At 35.6% G+C, this 20,166-nt stretch overlaps 1 protein-coding gene across 2 annotated transcripts in view; it reads left to right on the forward strand.

Moving 5' to 3' along the window:
* The window catches only part of LOC150106553 (uncharacterized), a 197,162-nt gene extending 177,997 nt beyond the window's left edge, over positions 1 to 19,165 (forward strand). The window contains exons 10-11 of one of the 2 annotated variants that reach the window (XM_090392527.1): positions 1,854 to 2,021; positions 18,658 to 19,165. In XM_090392527.1, coding sequence (XP_090248653.1) covers positions 1,854 to 2,021; positions 18,658 to 18,849 — 360 coding nt within the window. In that variant the 3' untranslated portion in view covers positions 18,850 to 19,165. The remainder of the gene's footprint in view (positions 1 to 1,853; positions 2,022 to 18,657) is intronic. The other variant, XM_090392528.1, reaches the window with a different exon arrangement.
* The last annotated feature ends 1,001 nt before the right edge of the window (positions 19,166 to 20,166 follow it).

Below are 20,166 nucleotides of genomic sequence, written 5' to 3' on the forward strand. Positions count from 1 at the left end.
ATCTACTTCTGCTGCCTTTCCACATTTCAAGCCTTTGATGGCTTTTTCTACTTCTAGTATGGATATGTATTCCTGACTGCATGCCTGGACAGTGTTTTTTACCACTGTGCTGTCATCACTGCTTGTTTCATTTAGCAGTTTTTCAAAGTAATTACTCCATACCTCAAGGATATCTTTTTCTCCCGTTTTCATGTCACCTTTATCATCTCTAATTCCTTTTACAGCACTCTTTCCTCCATTCTTAAGCTTCTTCAACAACCTCCAGAATATTTTGCCACCTTCTTGATATTTATTTTCTATATTCTTGCCAAAGTCCTCCCATGAGTTTTACACAGTATTTAGTATTCTTGCATTTGTCTCTATATTCTCTAAGAGCACAAGCTGACTTATTTGACAGGAATTTTTGGTATGCTTTCTTCTTTTCCTTCACTGCCACTTTAACTTCCTGTGTCCACCAGGGAGTTCTGATTTTTTTATCCTTACAGATAACCTCACCACATGCCTCTCTGGCAGAATCAATCAATGTTTTCTTCAGAGTTTGCCACTGAATCTCCAAGGTTTGATTCCTGTTCTCAAACTCTTTCATTTTCCCTTCAATAATCTTTCTGTATTTTAGTCTACAGTTCACATCTGAGAGCTGCTCAACTTTTATTCGCTTTAAAACTTTCTTACATGTTATTCTTTTCAATATGAAATTCAGTTTTATCCTGCTCAAGACTAAATAGTGATCACTTCCAATTTCAAATCCTCTGTACACTCTGGTGTCCTGCACCAGGGAGAAAATATCATTATCAACAATAACATAGTCAATGAGACTTTTCTTATTCCTAGCCTCTTCTCTCAATGTGAATTTGTGCACATTTTTATGTTGGAACATGGTGTTAGTAATAACCAGTCCATGTCCTGAGCAGAAATCCAACAGATATTTGCCATTATTATTAACTTTGCTCTTTTCTCCAAATTTTCCCAAAATATTTTTGTATGTCTCACAATCATTTCCTACTCTGCTATTTAGATCCCCAACAAGGACCAACTTTTCTTTTTTCATTGTGTCAGTTGCTTTTTCTAAAGCCTCAAAAAATTCCTCCACTTCTACCTTAGTAGAACCTTCTGTGGGACCATAGGCACAAATAAGTCTCATTGTCCAGTTCCCCATTCTTATATTTGCCCACATTACCCTACTTGAGACTGACTGCCATTCAAGAAGATTAGCGTCGTATTTTGTGTTGAATGCTATGGCTACTCCTTCTTTTCCTAAGCTTGTAATAGTTTCATACAAATTATCCATGTTGAAAACTAGTTTTGAAAAATTCAAATGGCAATTATTATTCCTGTGTGTGTGTGTGTCTGTGTATTTTATACATAATATATGGATTTCCACTTGGTGTCACACCTTGAAACTCAAATATCTTCTTTCATCTTTTCATGACATATACAACCAACCAGACTTTTCAGTGCCATTTAGATATAATGCAGTAACTATGAAAATTGGTACATGTGAAATAACATGACTAACACAATCTGAAATTGACAAACATGTAATTTGGTTATACAGAGTCAATTCATGAAGCACTTCACAGTATTATGATGCAAACTGCATGAAGAGAAGCATATCTGATTGTGTTTTATTATTATGTTACTCTGTGTTGCTTTGAACTTGTAAGTATAACATATATGTTTACAGCATCAAATGTAACTGACCTCTGGTAACATGTGCATTGGAATTTTAAATTATCTTCTGGAAAATTCATTACCAGAAAATGCCTTGTTATTAAATAATAAAGTATATATTTTACGATATATGCACAAATACATGTTCCTATGAGAATAAAGGCAATTTTCTTTTTTTAAAGGTATCTGAAGAACAGCGGCAAAAATCTCGTGAACAACAAAGGTTGGTACTTTTAGAAAAGAGATTGGAACAAAAAGAAGAAAAGCTTAGGATAAGAGATCAAGAAAATACAGAATTTCAAAGAGACAGCATTATTTTAAAGGATCAAGTGACTACTCTTAAAAAACAGGTCACTTTTGGATTTCCTTTAATAAATAATTAATAATTAAGCCTTGCAGATTTCATGATGTTACAGTTAATGTTTTTTGGAATTATTTATGGTTCTTAAATCATACAAACTAAAAACACTGTTGAATTTGATGGCACATTAAGGGAATGTGTTGTGCAGAGCTTAGCAAACAGGAATAGAAGAAGCAATATGAATGAGACATAAATTGATTAAAGGAACCTGTCAGGTATATAGAGGAAATATTGCATAGGACAGTGTTTTCTAAATGTTGTTCCATGGAATAACATTTTGAAACATTTGGGTTTCCATGACATGAGAATGAAGGTTCTGTCAGATAATAAACTCCAACCCATCATCAGCAGAATTCAAGACAGGCACCATCAATTTAAGAAGTATCAATAGAAAGGGAGTGGAACTACCAGGTTGATACAATTGGTGTTATCTTACCAAAACAAAGACTACAAAGCTGAGATTCTTCTGTGTAACAAATTATTCAGGCAATGATTATCAGGGAAAGGCAGTAGAAGCTATATGTTGAAAATTTTTCTGCCTGGTTATACTATAAATTAAAGATGCCAAGAAATTATATTCTTGGTTTAATCCTTTATCCAAGTATATGCAAGCAAAGCTTGTTTGAGCATGAACTTCATAACTCGGCAACTCATATATAGAGGCTAATGACTTTATATTGCTTGCCTTAGTATCCCACAATGCAAAGCACATATCCTTAGAGACATGTATAATGCTATGCATTATGGGAAGGGTCACTATCCAGACCAGTTTCGACCTTTATTGAGGTCTCATCATTGGGAGCCAGACCCAGAAGTGATACCAAAATTGAAGTGATATAGTGATGCAGAAGTCATATTTTCATATACAAGTAGCTAAAAGGTGTCACACCTTATTACTAAAATACTGTGGATTAGAGATAGATGTTGAAAGTTTGTCCACTTGGTTATACAAGTTGCCCAGTTGTGAAATTGCTTCATGTTCAAACTTTGTTTGCTTACACTTGGATACAGGATTAAACCAAGAAAATAATTTCTTGGCATCTTGAATTTATAGTAGAAGCTTTAGTATTCAAAACTAAACACAAAGATAACGTTCTTGATATGAAGTGATGCGGGCAACATCAAAATGAAGAATTTGACAATGAGACTTATTTTTACATATGATTATTTAGGGTTTGGGTTGTACTTTAGTATTTGACCATTCAACTCAATTCTGAGTTTCTCATGGGCCTGTTTATGATAGAGGTGAAAACTAGACACCTCTGTTTTATTTAGGTTTGGCCATAATCTCCAGTTCCTAAAAAGGTAATTCGCATACCTAGATCTCTTGTTAATATATCCTCTGTCACTTTTAATAATCGATCTTGAGTTGCTGTTGCCAAGTCATTGGCATAGGTGAACTTTCTGGAGACAGTAGAGTAATGTACATATTGAAGAGCAGGGCCAGAACAGAGCTTGGGGGAGACCATTATTCAATCTGTTGGGCTGGCTTGCTACATCCTTTGTGAAAACTTGGCAGGTGCAAGTGGTGAGGCAGTTGTTAAGAAGACAGTACAACTTTTTGCATTGTATTATATGAAGCAAGCCTTGCCTCCACAGTGTCATATGCAGCTGTGAGGTCAATAAATGCTGTATATGTTTTCAAGCATTTTTGAAAGCCTGCTTCTATATGAGAGTTGTAAGAGTAAGCATGGACTCTTAAACAGAGTGAGAGCAGAGGTTAATGAAACAAGTATTTGTTACCAGGATGATAAAAAAAAAAAAAAAGATCCAGAGGAAGAACAATATATAGGTGGATTGATACAGAAAAAAGAACCTTAGAAGATTAAATATAAGATCTGACAGTATTACAGTCCTAATAGATGTGGATGATTTATGTGATGGAGACAGAGTTATTGAGTAGGTGCCATCCCTCGAGGAGTCTTTGGACTCCTTGGAGGTGTCATTAAATAATAATTTGGAGGGAAGTTGTCAATAGGAAGCTAGTTTAAATGTAAACTTTTTATGTAGTGGTATCGTAGTGTCCTGTACCCTCCCCCCCAAAAAAAAGGTATATCTCAGAAATTTGATGAGGAGGATAACAGTGAAGTATTATATACATGCCTCTATAAAGTTCAATTTTAGTCATGATTGTTTTCAGGTGGGAGTTGAATTACACTGCTAGGTGTGAGACCACTACCATGCTTACTGGGGGCCTGAAGTGACTTGAAAAAGTTCCATATTTGGTCTCTAGAGCAAGGTTTCAGGAACTATGCAAGAAATAAGTAAAAAAATACAGATATAAAATCAGTGAAATGGGGAAAAAAAATCCTTAGTCTGCCCATGGTACGAATATACTATCATTATCATTATCATCATCATGAACCATGGGTTCACTGCCCATTGGTGTCTGATGCCTCCTTCACTATCCTCTTCCACCTTTTTTTGTCCAGTGCACAGTGTCACAGTTTCTGTAAACCCATTCCACACAAGTCTTTTATGTCATCTATCCATTCTCTGTATGGTCTGCCTCTTCTGTTTACACCATCCATGATACCAAACATGAACGTCTTTATCTTCCAGTCCTCACTCATTCTGCAGATGTGTCCAAATAATTGCAGCTTCCAATGTATAATCTTCTGCATTAGATTCTCCTTTAGTTGTATATTCCGATACAGTTCTTCATTTGTGATTTTTTTGGACCCATCCTATTCTTAGAATCCTTCTGTAACAAGTTCTTTCAAATGCCAAAATTCTTTTTCTTGATTCCTTATTTATTGCCAACGTTTCGCCATCCATACAGTACACTCCTGAAGATGCATGTTTCCAATACTCTTAGTTTTGTTTGCAGGCTGATCACTTTACTTTTCCAGATGTTATCCATGGCCTTCAGATTTGTTCTTCCCTTTGCAATCCTGATCTTTATTTATTTTTTGCAGTCCAAATCATGTGTCATTTTACTTCCCAAATATGTGAATTGTTCTACATTTTCTATATCAATTCCATCCACTTGTATCTTTTGTTTCATGTTCTTCTCACCAAATATCATTGTCTTTGTTTTTCCATTAAACCCCAAATCTCTTCCCTTCCTCATTTAACAGATTCAATGTTTTTTGTAGTTCTCTTTTGTCTTCTTCAATAATGACAATGTCGTCTGCAAATCGTAGATTGTTAATTCTTATCCCATGGTACTGATATTCGTTCTACCTCTTCCTTCATTTTATCCATTGCGCTTTCTAAATGTGCAATGAAAATGTTTCATGATATTGGGTCTCCATGTCTAGTACCTCTGCTTGTTTTAAACCATTACCCCATATCATCACCTATTCTAACTGCTGCAACTGCATTCTTATACACATATTTTAATATAGCTATTAATATAAAACCCCATTTTTACGTTCCCGCAATTTACGTTTTCCTGCCATTTACGTCATTTTCTGTTGGTCCCGTCTTAAGGCTTATTATTATGATATATTGTTTTCCCGCTATTAACAACTTGATGTGGACATTATTTTCCATGATTTGTGTTTTTTTCTCAGGTGGCAGTACTGATTTTCGAATCAATTTATGTGGAAATCTGTGCATTTCTGTTCCCAGATGACATTGCTTTCGGCTGTAGTTTCGTTTCCGTCATCACGGTGACTTGCATGCTTGCAGCAGTAATGTAGTGATGAGCGATACCGTGATTTTTCAATCACAGTACGAATTGATATTGCAGAATTTCTGCTACGTAATTTAGCATGTGAAAGATGCTTTCAAGTTGCGGTGGTGGACTTTCCATGTTACTAATCCATGGAGAAGAAAAGATGGCAATTCTGCAATGTGTAGATTGGCATGCCGGAACACGTGTGCATTTAGCAAAAGATCTTGGACGGACTCTCTGTGTCCACTTTGAACACGATAGTAAAAAACAGGTCAAGCAATCTGGTGCTATGTCAAAAAAAAAACGAAAAGCAAAAACAATCAACAATTAAAGATTTTTTTAAATAGATAAATGTAAGTAATTGTAAATTCATTTATTTTCAGTTATTAATTTTGTAATCTAGTATGTAGACTCACATACTAGCAGTAAGTCATCTTTTAGCCTTTTTTTAATGTTTTTTTACATTTTCTGCTATTTACACTTTCTTGCTATTTATACTTTTTTTCCATCAGTGTGCCCTGAAAGTGTAAAAAAGGGGTTTTATTGTATGTATGTTTTTGTTTTTTTCCTATCTTTCTCTGCTATTAACCGCATTGTCAAAATCCATTGAATTGTAGTTCTTTCTTTCTTTAGCCCTGCTTGCTTGTTTGCAAGGTATGCTTCCAATTGTGTTCTCAATCTTTCTGTCAATATCATCATCATCATCTTACCAAGGTGACATGTCAAAGCAATTGTTCTATAATTTTTACATTCTAGCTTATTTCCTTTCTTGTATAAATGTCACTAATATTGATTTCACCCACTCCTCTGGCATTTTCCCTTCTTTCCATACCATATTACATAGTTGGTGCATTTCTGTAACCAGTGGTGCACTCAGGATTTAATCTTGGGGGGGGGGAGCACTCAAGATTTAATCTTGGAGTGGGGGGACCGAGTTGCGTAGACGATTTACGAATACACACTACGCATTGCATACGACCTATGACTGAGCATCTGCAGTGATCGCCAATACATGATAAGTAGTATAGAAATAGAAGACATAACATAAATAAAAAAATTTATTTTAATTAGGAAAAGATTTTTGGAAATTTTTCTAGTGTTTATTTCCTTTTTCTTTCTTTTTTTTGGGGAGTGGGGGCAGGGGCCCCCCTTGGCTCCCTCCCTGGGTGCGCCACTGTCTGTAACCATACTTTTGCCACCATATTTAATCATTTCTCTAGTATGTTATCATTACCAGGACTCTTGTAATTCCTTTCTTCCTCTCATCTTAAAACGTCCATATTATATTCATTACCTGGTGGTGGTATCTGCTTCAATTCTTCAATCAGTTTCCCAACACTATCTAAATCTAGTTTTTCTTCATATAACTCACTGCAGTATCTTGTCCACCGCTGTACAGTTTTATCTTTATTCATCAATACTTTGCCTTTTTCATCTTTAATTTTGGTCTATTTTGGTTGCCACCTTTTATTAATGGTTCTAATCATTTTGTACACCTCCCTAGTTTTATGCTCTCCATAGCGCTGTTCTATATTATTGCATTGGGCTTCTAACCATTTCATCTTATCTATTCTGACTGCTTTTTTCACCTCATTACACTTCTGCATTGCTCCTCTAATTTTTCTGATGTATCCCTTCTTATCTTCAACATTCTCTTCTCTTGTACTAATTTCGGTGTTTCTTGTCTAATCCACTCTCAAATAAGCCTTGCATGGGTGGGAGTCACAAAAAAAAAAAAAAAGCTTTGCTTTCATACAGTCTCCTGTTCTTTTTTGATTCCTATTAGATGTCATTGTCAACATTTATTTTCACACTTACAGATGAAATTTATATCTGAATTAGTGAAACTGTATGTATATGCACTTGTTAGACATTATTGTCATTGTTTATATTCATTTTCACCAATACTAATTTACATTTAAAGTAGTGCAATTCACTATGAATCATTGGATTAAATAAAAGGAACCAAAAATATTTCACATAGCTCTGTATTTCAAAGAGCTATGTTGTTATGAAAACCAGCAAGGAAGATAACCATGCCAAAGCAATTGAAGAAGGCAGGTATGAGGAATTACAGCCTTCTGTTACCACATTTATGGAAACAGTAAGTGAATTGGAGCAACTTGTATGACGAATAGCCACATTTATCAAGAAAGCAGAGCATTTTTCAAGTTGTTACTGTTCAGCATATACTTGTGTAACTGAATTCTCACATATGCAGCAACAAAAACTAAATGTTCGAATCCCGCTGTGGGCATGGAGATTCGAACACAAATGAACATTATTTGTGATTATCTGTGAAAATACTAGTGATTATGATGGGCAGTAGATGGCATTGGTGGAGGCAATGATGTAGTTCGTTGTAGTTGGTGGAGACAGAGAGTTGTAGAGTAGGTGCCCTATAAGAATGATAACAGACCTGCAAACAAAGCAGAATAAGTAAGGAGAATGATATATTATTATTATTATTATTACTTATTCTGCTTTGTTTGCAGGTCTGTTATCATTCTTATAAAGAATAATATTAAGGGATTCTGCTTCTTTTTTAGAGTTTAAAGAATGCTATGCTCAAATTAAATCGGAAAATTCAGCAAAATACCCATTGCTAAATTTTTCAAAGGAAGGTTTATTGTGGTCTGTTTAGTTTGGCTGTGATGCACTTTACTCCATGGAGGTTCAGAAGTAATAATAATGAATATACATGCATTTTTATCATAAGTATATTAGACTAATGCCATCCAAACATGCATCTAATCTTTTGGATGCATGTTTTAGATTTTTTTTCTTTTGAAGCATCCTATTTATTATTATTATTTGACACCTCCAGGGAGTCCAAAGACTCATCGAGGGAGGGTACCTACTCTGTCTCCACCACTCAATCAACCCACCGACTGCAATTACACGAACGTCATCTACTGCTGACCATCACCACTAGCATTTCCACAGACAATCAAACATCCATGCCTAAGGTGGGATTTGCTAACCACTCGGCCAGCCAGGCTGGCAGTGGCCCAGTGGCCTCAGTGCCATCTCTTTGAGGATTTTTTTTTCTCTGAGATTTATGAATCATTGTAGTCATAAGTAGAACTATAGCTAAAGCAATGTAGATATACTGCTATAATATTTTTTACTCGTTACTTAAAACGTTGGTTTGAATTAAGAAATACAGAATCAAATAATGTATATTATGATTAGTAGTGATGCAGATCATATCATAGACTAATCTAGCTGGTCTTTTCATTTCCTTATAGGAATTTGCATTCACATCTTTCTTGTTCTGGTGATATACGAGCCTTTCTCTATCAGATTTTTCCTTATTTCCTCCTTAGGTCTGTAGCCCTCCATCTTTAGTACCTCTAGTTTTCTTTTATCTATTTCAGTGGTCTGTGTGGACTTCCGTTTGCATACCAGATCCATATCCTTTGGAAAGAAAATGATACCACTGTTGAAGTCATAGTGATGCAGAGATTTGTTGTGGCTACACAATTATGCTATTTGTTGGCATCATCCTTTAATAATAATAGGCCCAGTGGCCTCAATGCCATCTCTTTTAGGATTTTTTTCTCTGAGATTTATGAATCGTTGTAGGCATAAGTAGAACTATAGCTAAAGAATTGTAGATATACTGCTATAATATTTTTTTATTCATTACTTAGAACCTTGGTTTGAATTAAGAAATACAGAATCAAATAATGTATATTATGATTAGTAGTGATGCAGATCATATCATAGACTAATCTAGCTGGTCTTTTCATTTCCTTATAGGAATTTGCATTCACATCTTTCTTGGTCTGGTTGATATACGAGCCTTTCTCTATCATATTTTTCCTTATTTCCTCTCTGTGATGGATTTTATTATAATTTTATGTTTCAGAATATGTCCAATTAGTTTATCCTTTCTTTCATTAATAATTTTGCAAAAGTGATCATTCCTCCTTAGGTCTGTAGCCCTTTATCTTTAGTGCCTCTAGTTTTCTTTTATCTGCTGTTCCTATTATCCATGCTTTACATCCATAATATTGCTCCATATTTTTGTTTTAATGTGAATATCATCTACAAAAGGTAAACCTGTCATTTATTACCATGAGTGAGCTAATGATTGGATAATTCACTTCTCCTGCTGTAGAGGTCAAAACATGTTCTTTTTACAAGCATCCAGTAAACAGGGTAGTGGTCTTACATTGGGCAATGAAAATTGTTTACCATCTAAGGAGTTTAAGAGATAATTATGTCACAATAGGACATGAATCTACAGCATGTTTGTCAGAGAATAGACACCATACTAAGCCAACAAACGTAGATTTTCATAATTTTCATAACTTGATTTTCATAATTATCTCTTAAACTCCTTAGATGGTAAACAATTTTCATTGCCCAATGTAAGACCACTACCCTGTTTACTGGATGCTTATTAGCTGGTAATGAAAAATATATATAATTTTTTTTTTATGAAAAGTTTGTTTTGTTTGATTTATTCCATTAATTCATTTTATCACAGTGTGTTATGTTTTTGACCATCTCCCCCTTTCCTTTTATTATCATCAAACTAAGATGGTCATAGTTTGGTTTTAGTTTTCCTATTTTTGATTTTCCAAATTTTATTATTATTATATATACATGTGTTGCATCGTCCCTTCTTTCCTATAATGTGTATCTTGTATCTTTCATTGATATATCGGGACAACTCATTCAATTTTAGCCTTTATTATTACAGTCGCAATATCAAATTCTATGTGTCTCCACGTTAAGTAGGTTGCGTCATTGTTATGCGATCCACATTAATAATAAGCTTAGCCTTATGTCTCACTTCTCTTATGCTCCTTCTTACGTAGCTTAACCTTTAAGGGCCACCAGAAGTTTACCCATTCCCTGAATTCTATAAATTATCCTGATCACTCAGGCAAATTTATTTTTGTACTGCGCCAGCCTGAGCCTTAAAGTTAGAGATAGACTCTGCCTTTAGGTTAATTATAGAATATCAGGTGCTACTAACAATATAAATCTAATTTCCAGAAACTTGGGCTCTCTGACATAATTTTATTCTTATTTGCAGTCGTGCCCTTACTTTCAATTGGGGTATTCCTGCACACACACTCGTTCTTAGGTTCGATGTTTTATGAAGGGTCAGAGTCAGTCATCATGATCAGAAACACATATAAGTAAAGAATCAGAACATTTATTAAATTCAATTAGTAATGCCATACAAGTTAAATTGATCATCAAATCTAATGTTAAACCCCTACCTTTCATTCACTCTCTCAGTCCTAAAGCATTTTAGTACTTTACTTCAAAATATCAGTAAGTTCAATAACTCAATACATATGACATTTATGATTACAACTCATTTTGGACATTAAGGTACTTTAACACATTTTATAACCTCTCTCGGAATAAACATGACAGAATCTCTATCTGGTTGAAAGTCTTTAAAGTTTTCGCTTCAAGAAAACATAGTCATTTACACAGATCTTAATTCTTCACTCTTTCTTTTAATACAAATTTCAGATTGCGTTCTCTTAAATGTTAGTCAATTCTCAAAAAGGAGCTAGAACAAGTGAGAGTACTTATCTATTCTCTTTCTTCGGTTTTCTGCCGTTCTTTGTTTTGAATCTGGTTGTCTCGACCTTATCGCCACGTGGGTTACACATGCTCGCCTGGGCTGGACGCTACCCTTCTGCTTAGATTTTTATGTCGATGATCTTCTCACCACGGCCTGCGGTTAGTCTTGTCAAAACTCTACTGCAGTGTCATACCGAACTCTATCGTAAGTCAGCCCTCAAAAATGAGAGCTGAACCGCGAAGAACTCTCAGAGCACATGGAGAGAAACTCAGGAACAAGAAAAAAAAGGGGTCATTTACTTCCGTGTCGCGGGTTTTATTCGCTCTCCTAGAGCACCACCTTTCCGAGTTTGAGATATCTTATCGTCTCACCCATTGGTCTCCGTTTGGGTGACTTCACCGATTAACATACAGGACTTCTTGTTTCGGGGAACGTATGCGTCATGATGCCTTCTAAGATGTGATGCCAGCAGGTGCTTACCCTGATCTTACAGTATTTAGGGTGATCTTTGCCCTATGTTATTGAATAGTACACATTCTTTCACCTACAATATTTCATTAATAATTCCTCTCTTATTTTGCCCCTTTTTCTGACTTACGTTCATGTTAGACACTTAGATATAAAACTTTAAAATTCACAAAATTCACAGTTCATCATATAGGAAGTTGTTATAAGCAAAAACACATTTATGCTGCATTAAAAGATAAGTATGCAAGTATGTTTTTATGTTAATTGTTAGATTCTGGAATGGTGACGTCAAGTAAAGTTTGAAGTCGCCTATTTCAGATCTAACACGTATCTATTTTAGTGGTCTGTGTGGACCTTCGTTTGCATACCAGATCCATATCCTTTGGAAAGAAAATGATACTACTGTTGAAGTCATAGTGATGCAGAAATTTGTTGTGGCTACACAATTATGCTATTTGTTGCCATCATCCTTTAATAATATTAGGCCCAGTGGCCTCAATGCCATCTCTTTGAGGATTTTTTTCTCTGATTCCAAATGGATATTCTGTCCACATGTTAAACCCATTATTTATAATGGGTTTAACTATAATTAATTACTGTGTGTAAAATTTCTGTATCTTGTTTAATGTGGCCTGCTGTTCTCAAAAATTTCATTCTGAGAAATGGCACGTTACATTTCTGAAGTTTATTCTTCATTGTCCTTATTTCACTTCCATATAATTAGTTTCATGATTTGATAAATACTATAGATAGACTCTTCATAATAAAATAAGTTTTATTGTAGAATTAAAATATACATGTTACAGGAAGACCACACCATCTGGCCACATAGTTTTATGGACACTTTAAATATCTTGTCAAATTAACATTTTCCATCCCATAGCTATGTTGGTTATTACAAAAATTAAACTCAAATAACTTGCTCACATACACAGTTTACAAAAAATCAGGTATTATTATTATGACACTTGCAAACAGTACCAAAGAAATTGCTACCTCCAGTACAGCAATTTAAGAATTAAGCACACTATCTTTGAATAAAATAGTTTTAACAACAACAAAGAAAAAAAAAAAAAAAAAAAAACCTCTTATACAATGAATTATTATTATTATTATTCAGGCCTCCATGGAGTCAAAAGACTCATCATGGGAGGTCCTCCCTAAGAAACACAAGTCTATCAAGCCTCATCGAGGGAGGTCCCTCCTAGGAAACACAGTCTGTCATACCACTCCTTAAAAGCATTGACCGTCCTCGCTCTCACCACTCCATCAGGCATTGCATTCCATGGTTCAACCACCTGCTAAACTCCATGCAAAGAAATCACTCCTCACCCTCTTTCTCACAGTTTCCTTTCGAAACTTCCAGGGATGGCCCCTTGTCATGACTCCTTCCCGCTGTTCAACCAAGCGAAAAAACTCCCCAGTGTCAATCCTGTAACCACCTCTCAACAGTTTAAAAGTCTCAATCATATCACCTCTCCTTCATATTAATTAAATTAGGGAAACAAAACACACGTGTTAAAAAGATTATTTTACTGATTATAAATAAAATAAAATAAAATAAAATATTTTATTTGTAATCAGTAAAATAATCTTTTTAACACGTGTGTTTTGTTTCCCTAATTTAATTAATATGAATGCTGATCACCGTGTAACCTTAAAAGAAAGAGATATCACCTCTCCTTCTTCTATCCACCAAACTCTGCAGTCCACACTCCCTCAGCCGATCCTCATAACTAACATTGTACAGTCCCGACACATCTTTGTTATCCGCCTTTGTACCCTTAATTTATTTCCTTCAAATCCTGGGGACTAGATCTGAGAACAATAGTCTAAGTGTGGTCTGATCAGAGTCTTATACAATGGAATGATAACCATTTTATCTCTGCAGGTCAGTGTCCTTCTCATTATTGCAGCAATCCTCTGCGTTACCTTCACTACCTTTGCAATATGTCCTCTAAATTTCAGGTTTCTATCAATCATCAAACCCAGATCTCTTGTCTCTCCTACTTCCTCCAGTTTAACTCCTCCCATAGAGTATGCAGTGTCCCATCGATGTGTCCCAACCCTCAAGACCTTACATTTTGCTGCATTAAACTGATACCCCCATTCATTTGCCCATCTATCTAACTTATACAAATCCTCTTGCAGGGCTACCACATCTGCACTATTACTAATAACCCTTCCCAGCTTCGCATCATCCACAAACAACTGAATATTCCCTTGCAATCCATAGGCAATGTCATTGATATAAAGGTTAAACAATATAGGTCCCAGTACTGAGCCCTGTGGAACCCCACTTGTAACCTTCTGCCTCTTTGATATTGCTCCACCATACACAACTCTCTAATACTATCGGATAGCCAATCCTGAATTCTGTTGACCAATCTGACATCCAGACCCATGTGCGGCAACTTGAATATCAGCTTATCATGTGGCACCCTGTCAAATGCCTTTGCTAAGTCTAGGAAAATGGCAGTATATGCCTTTCCCTCATCTAATGTTCTTGTAACTTTATCATAAAAGGCTAGCATATTGCTTAAACAAGAGTGCCCCTTCACAAATCCATGTTGATTCTCACTGATAACATTACCCTCATCTGCCCAATGCTGTATATGGTCCTTCACTACTTTTTCCAAGATCTTACTAACTACTGATGACACACAAACTGGCCTATAATTAGACACTTCCAGTCTACTACCACATTTATGCAATGGCACTATCTTACCTTCCTTCCATTCCATGGGCACCTTTCTCGCAGCCAGACTTTCATTGAAAAGCCAGGTCAAGGGCACTATCAGTTCCTTAGCACATTCTCTCAAAACTCTTGGTGAAATACCATCCAGTCCTGCAGCTTTACTGACATCCAGAGTACTCAGTATGTGGAACACACTCTCCTCCTGCACCTCTAAACCTCAAACCTGCTCTATCCCTCTAGTATTCAAATTGACTCCTTCAGGATGAAATACTCCAATAAAGTGTTCATTGAACAATTCCACTATGTCCTCTGCATCAGTCACTCTATTCCCATTTTTATCCCACAATGTCATTCTTCCACAGTCATTTCTCCTCCTACTGGCCACATAGCTTTTCTCATATTCCAGTTTCACCTTCCTTACCATACTAGTCACTCTTTTGGCCTGTGTCTTATATTCTTCATGCATCTTCTCTTCACCTATCTCCTTATATCTCTTCCTGTTTAATATTGTTTGTCATCCACTTTACTCCAAATTGTGTCTTCTTCTTCACTCGTGGAATACAGCTTACCATTGCTGCCAACAAATATTCCTTCACAATTTCCCAAGCATTAATGATATCCCGGCCGTCCAATTCCTCCCTCCACAAAACTTCCCCAAGTTGACGTCTAAGACTATTATAATCACCTGCTTTATAATTCCACATACGTTCCCATTTCTTTGATACTCCTGCATGTCTATTCATTTTCCAAGTCAAAACCATATGGTCACTCTCTCCAACATCTTTCCACAAAACCTTGAGTCTTCTGATACTGTGGCTGCCCTATGTAAAAGGTGCCATTTTAAAACCTACAGAGGGAATTTCTAAACATCTGAGATAGATAAAAGACAAATAGGATAAGCTCTCCTCTATCCACACCAGCTATCTAGTGTGAGATAGAAGCCAATGGGATAAAATGGATGGATATGGTATTGCCCTGGCAAATTAGTTAGAGTAGAGAGCAAGTAATTATTATGGAGTCTTTAGCTATGAGGGCACATACTAGAAGGATAAAAAAAGAAATGGGATTTGTCCAGCTACCAAGGAATAATTACCTGATAAAATAAAAGGCAGCATGTGATGGAAGGTGCTAGGAGATTGTGTGTGCTGAATCTGAATTGCATCAGAGGATCTGTCTGCAACCAAGGTTGCCACCAGTTGGTCAGAGTGATCATACATTTTTGACCCAGGAGGTGCTATGGCTGCAGGGGAATGATATTAGTAGATTGGAAAAATAGTCAAGGGGGAGCAAGTGAAGGAAGTAGTATCAGACTAGAATCAGGAGGAGAGATCATATCAGAATTAAATGGTTGAACAGCATCATTAAACAGGAGTTGAAAAAAAAAGAAAGAAAAGCTCATGAACAGTATAAAGAATTCTAGAAAGGTAACTAGTATGGTAAAGAAAGCAAAATAAGAAATTGGCTGAGAAAGCTAAAGGTAATCCCAAAGAGTTCTTTTGGCATGTAACAAGTGAAAGGAAAATAACTGCAACTCCACCTACTATCAACCAGGTGGACTTGCAGTAACAGATATGACAAAGACTAATGTGTAAACAGAGGTAAATGAAGGAAAGTTACATAGGATATTAATATTAGCTTGTGTATTATGAGAATGTGCTAGGGAATTATAAATTTTTTGGCTAGTAAATTTGCACTTCAACAGTTCTTGAGAGTGGGAAGAGAGGAAAATAATTCTGTTGGATAAAGGAGGCTACAGGACAGAAGTAGCAAATTAGACACCAATCAGCATATCTGAAGTGATGACCAAGGAGAAGATAAGGACAACATTCAGGAAGAGATAGTAATAGGATAGTGTATGGAGAAACAGCAGTTTTGTGAAAGGATAGATCATGCATCAGTAATTTACTCGCTTTTTATAATAAAGTAACAGGTGAGTTGGAAAGGAGAATAGCTACACAATTATACTGCTTGACTTTGTAAAGGCATTTTACAAGATATTGCATGGAACTCTATTTCATAAATTGGAGCAAATTAGTTTGAATATGAAGTTGGTGATGTGGAAAGAAGATAGCTAATGAACAGACAGAGTGTAGTTTACGGCACAACAGAGTCCAGCAGGTGTGACTAACAGTGGTGCCACAAGATACTGCACCATCACTGCTGTTTAATTTGTTCATTAATGATAATGATGTAGGAAATGATCTGTGAGGAAATATTCAGGTTGTTTGCTGATGCAAAACTGGACAGAGCAATAGTTAATAAAGATTATGCAGAGATCTGATAGTATAGGAAAAGGAAAATAGTTGTTCAATCTAATGTGGTGAAGTGTAAGGTTGTGCATTTTGGGATGAAAAGATTCCCAACTATGTGCTACTACAGCGATTGAATTGGACTGCAAGAAATTAATGAAGCTAGGAATTTTGAGTGCTGCTGGTGGACTATGTTAAAGTTCAGAGGGCATATTGCAAAAAAAGTGGCTAAAATAAAATAGTCGTAGATTACCTGATTATTGAAGAACATAAACTACCTCTTTATAAGGCTCTATCTGGATTATTATTTGCAAATCTAGCCACCTGGGTTTCTTTGGGATGTGAAAGAGATGAAGAGGATCTAAAGGCTGGTGACCAAGATGGTAGATCTATGGAATGTCCTTATGAAGATAGATTGAAGATGTGTTTTACAGAAATTGGCTGTAAACAAAACAGAGGAGAAAATATGAATGGGACATATAAATTACTTAATGGATTTTATAGGAATAATATGAAAGATGTATTTAGCAAAGTAGAGTAGAATAGAGAAAATACTGTGTAGCTCAGTGGATGCAAGTGGTGCTTGCATCCTCTGCGCTTGGCTGCACAAAGTTAAGTTAGACCTAGAGTTCGTGTCCAGTCGCCAACTGGAGGAATTTTTTCTTAGCCTTTTTTCGACTGGTTCCTGAGTTAGTTGATCTCTGGCACGGGCAAGCGGATTTTTCTTCCAGAAACTAGGGTTTTTTCATCCCATAAACTCAAGAAAATCAATCGTAGAACCCACATTATTTTAGACAGTAACATATCCTGTTAGGATTAGGTACCAAGAGATGGCAGCACTTGTTTTCCATGTCTCTTTGTCAGTAGCTGTGTATAATTAATGATAGACATGGGCCAGCTATCTTTGATTGCTACCGGTGGAGATTGAACTGCCCAATCAGTCTCCAAAAGCTAGATAGGGTTTAAAGGCCTCGCCTACTCCCTATATTGTGAATAGAAAGGCATTAACTTATTATTATTATTTTATTATTAGAGTAGAATAGAGTGCCCTCCCATGATGAGTCCTTGGACTCCCTGGAGGTGTCATGTAATAACATGGAAGAAATTTTTCAGCACATGATTAGTATGAAGAGAACTAGAGATCATCCCTGGAAATTCAGTAAGAGTGTTGTTGGCATGAGATTAGATTTTTTGCTTGATGAGTGGTGAATGCTCTGTTGGTGAATGAGTTCCAAGGAGAGAAAATTATGGTTAGTGTTTGGTGAAATGTGGCTTATGGCTTTTTTGCGATAAGGCTATGGACTCCATAGAGGGACCCATATAATAATAATACTCACCTTCTCATAGCATAAGCTTTTATGATGCTATTAATTGGCCATTAAGCCTAACACATATGGAGAGAAAAAAATCGAAATTCCAATCTGAAAGACTCTTTCTTAAAGCAGCTGAGGTGCTGAAACATCCAGACACTGTAAATAAAGATGATGATATGAAATTACCATGAATATGGGAATTAGTGCTGACATTCATCTTGACAAAGAAGCCAATCACAGCTTAATAGTTTTGACCATCTGAAAGCATAGGTTCAGAAGTGTAAAATCTTGTAAAATATCAAGTGTTGTATATTTTGATTTAATCAATTATTAAATTAATTTTATACACTCACTCTGTAAGTTGTTTCAGTTTAAGATATATTTTTATAACATTGAAGTGCAGACATTTTACTGCATTTCAACTTTTTCAATCCATCTATAGTTCCTTAAAAATAAATTAATAAATAAAACATCCATAATGCAGATTAAAATAATGTAACAGTTATCATTTAAATCATATGTGTATAATTTAGTGATTAGTACATTTTAATTGTATTGGTTTAACAATGCAAGATGAGCATATGCTATCTGTTATATTAATAAATTTAAGTATATTTACTTTTGGTTCTTTACCATAATAAAATTGAGTTTTATATTTGTATATGACTTACCTATAAATACCTATATTTAATGAATTTTTTCAACTTATTTGTAGTTGGTTGAAAAAGATGAACAAATGGATACACTTAAGCAGAAAGTTCAAGAAATGCAAATATCTGTTGAAGAATTTATACACAGCTCTCAAGCTGCAAGTCGACTGCAGGGTCATCGTTGGAAGCAGCTGTTACATTTAGCACAGGGAATACAATCTCTTAGTCAAAAAGCTGCTGATGAACATGAATTTTGAATATCAGATAAGCTATTACTTTACAGATCAAAAACAATTGCTCTCTGGCAGATGAATAAAGAAATTAAGCTGAGGAATGCACTGCATCTAAAACTTGGACAAATTGTCAGCAAAGAAACCAAAGCATCTTTTGACAAAAATTGGATGTAAAATATTGCAAGTTGTGACAGATTATATAATTTCTTCTAAAAATATTTTTTTCTGATAGAGCTTAAAAGATTTCTATATAAAACCGTGTGTAAAATTTATTGTCCTTGAAATTTGATAGTAAGTGTAATAATACAGTCTTCAATACACGCATATTTAGAAAAACTTCCTTCTTTTCATTTATTTTAATTTTTAACCAGGAAATTGTCTTGCTGAGATTGCTTTGCACAAACCAGTCCTCAGCTGCAGATATGACTTCATCATCTGTGGTAAAGTTTGTTCCTCTGAAGTGTTTCTTTAAATTCAGGAATAGGAAATAGTCAGATGGGGCCATGTCTGGTGAATAGGGTAGGTGAAGCAGATAATGAAAACCCAAGTTGGGTTTCATGAGCAGTGTGAGAAGGTGCATTATCCTGCAAAAACATCATGCCTCTACTCAGTTTCCTGTGGGATTTTTCCTTCAGCCTCCTTCAATTTCTTCAGAAATGTTGAATAAACAGCTGTTGTAACAGTTTCACCTTATTTTTATTTTTGGTAAGGATTACACCATCCATAATCCCAACAGACAATGGCAAGAACCTTTCCTGCTAACTTTTGGGTTTGGAACCTCTTTGGCTGTGGAGAACCCTTGTGTCTCCACATCATTGACTGTTATTTGGTCTCTGGGTTGTAGTGATGAATCCATGTTTCATCAGCAGTCACAATATGAGCCAAAACATTTGCACCTGATTTCTTAAAATAACCCAAATCCCTTGAGACGAGCATGCATTCTCTTTTTTGATTGACATTCAAACATACAACCCACTTTGCTGAGAGCATCTATTGTCTCAGGATGCCCAGTTTAAAACTTGGCCGCCCATCTGGCAACTGTTGCATATGCTGGGGCACAGTCTCCTAAAGTCTCACATGAAGTTTGGTGAATCTCAGTTGTGGGCTTTTCTTGCAGCAAGAAAAACTTGATGATGGCCCCTCTGACATGTCTTCTTATATAATCCTAAAAGAAAAAGAACAATTATTACAATTTGATGAAACATGGGGGTTAAAGGGTTTTAAGATATGTTCTTTCTTGTGATTATATCAGTTGCTTTAATATCATTTTTGTTCTAAGTGTTTATCAGAACTTTTTCAGCCTCCCCTCATAAATAACAAACACACTTTTTTTATTCAACA

The sequence above is a fragment of the Typopeltis vanoorti genome, chromosome 5, assembly GCF_054136105.1.
Source record: "Typopeltis vanoorti isolate ZY-2024b chromosome 5, IOZ_Tvanoo_1.0, whole genome shotgun sequence".
In the NCBI taxonomy this organism is placed as follows: Eukaryota; Metazoa; Arthropoda; class Arachnida; order Uropygi; family Thelyphonidae; genus Typopeltis; species Typopeltis vanoorti.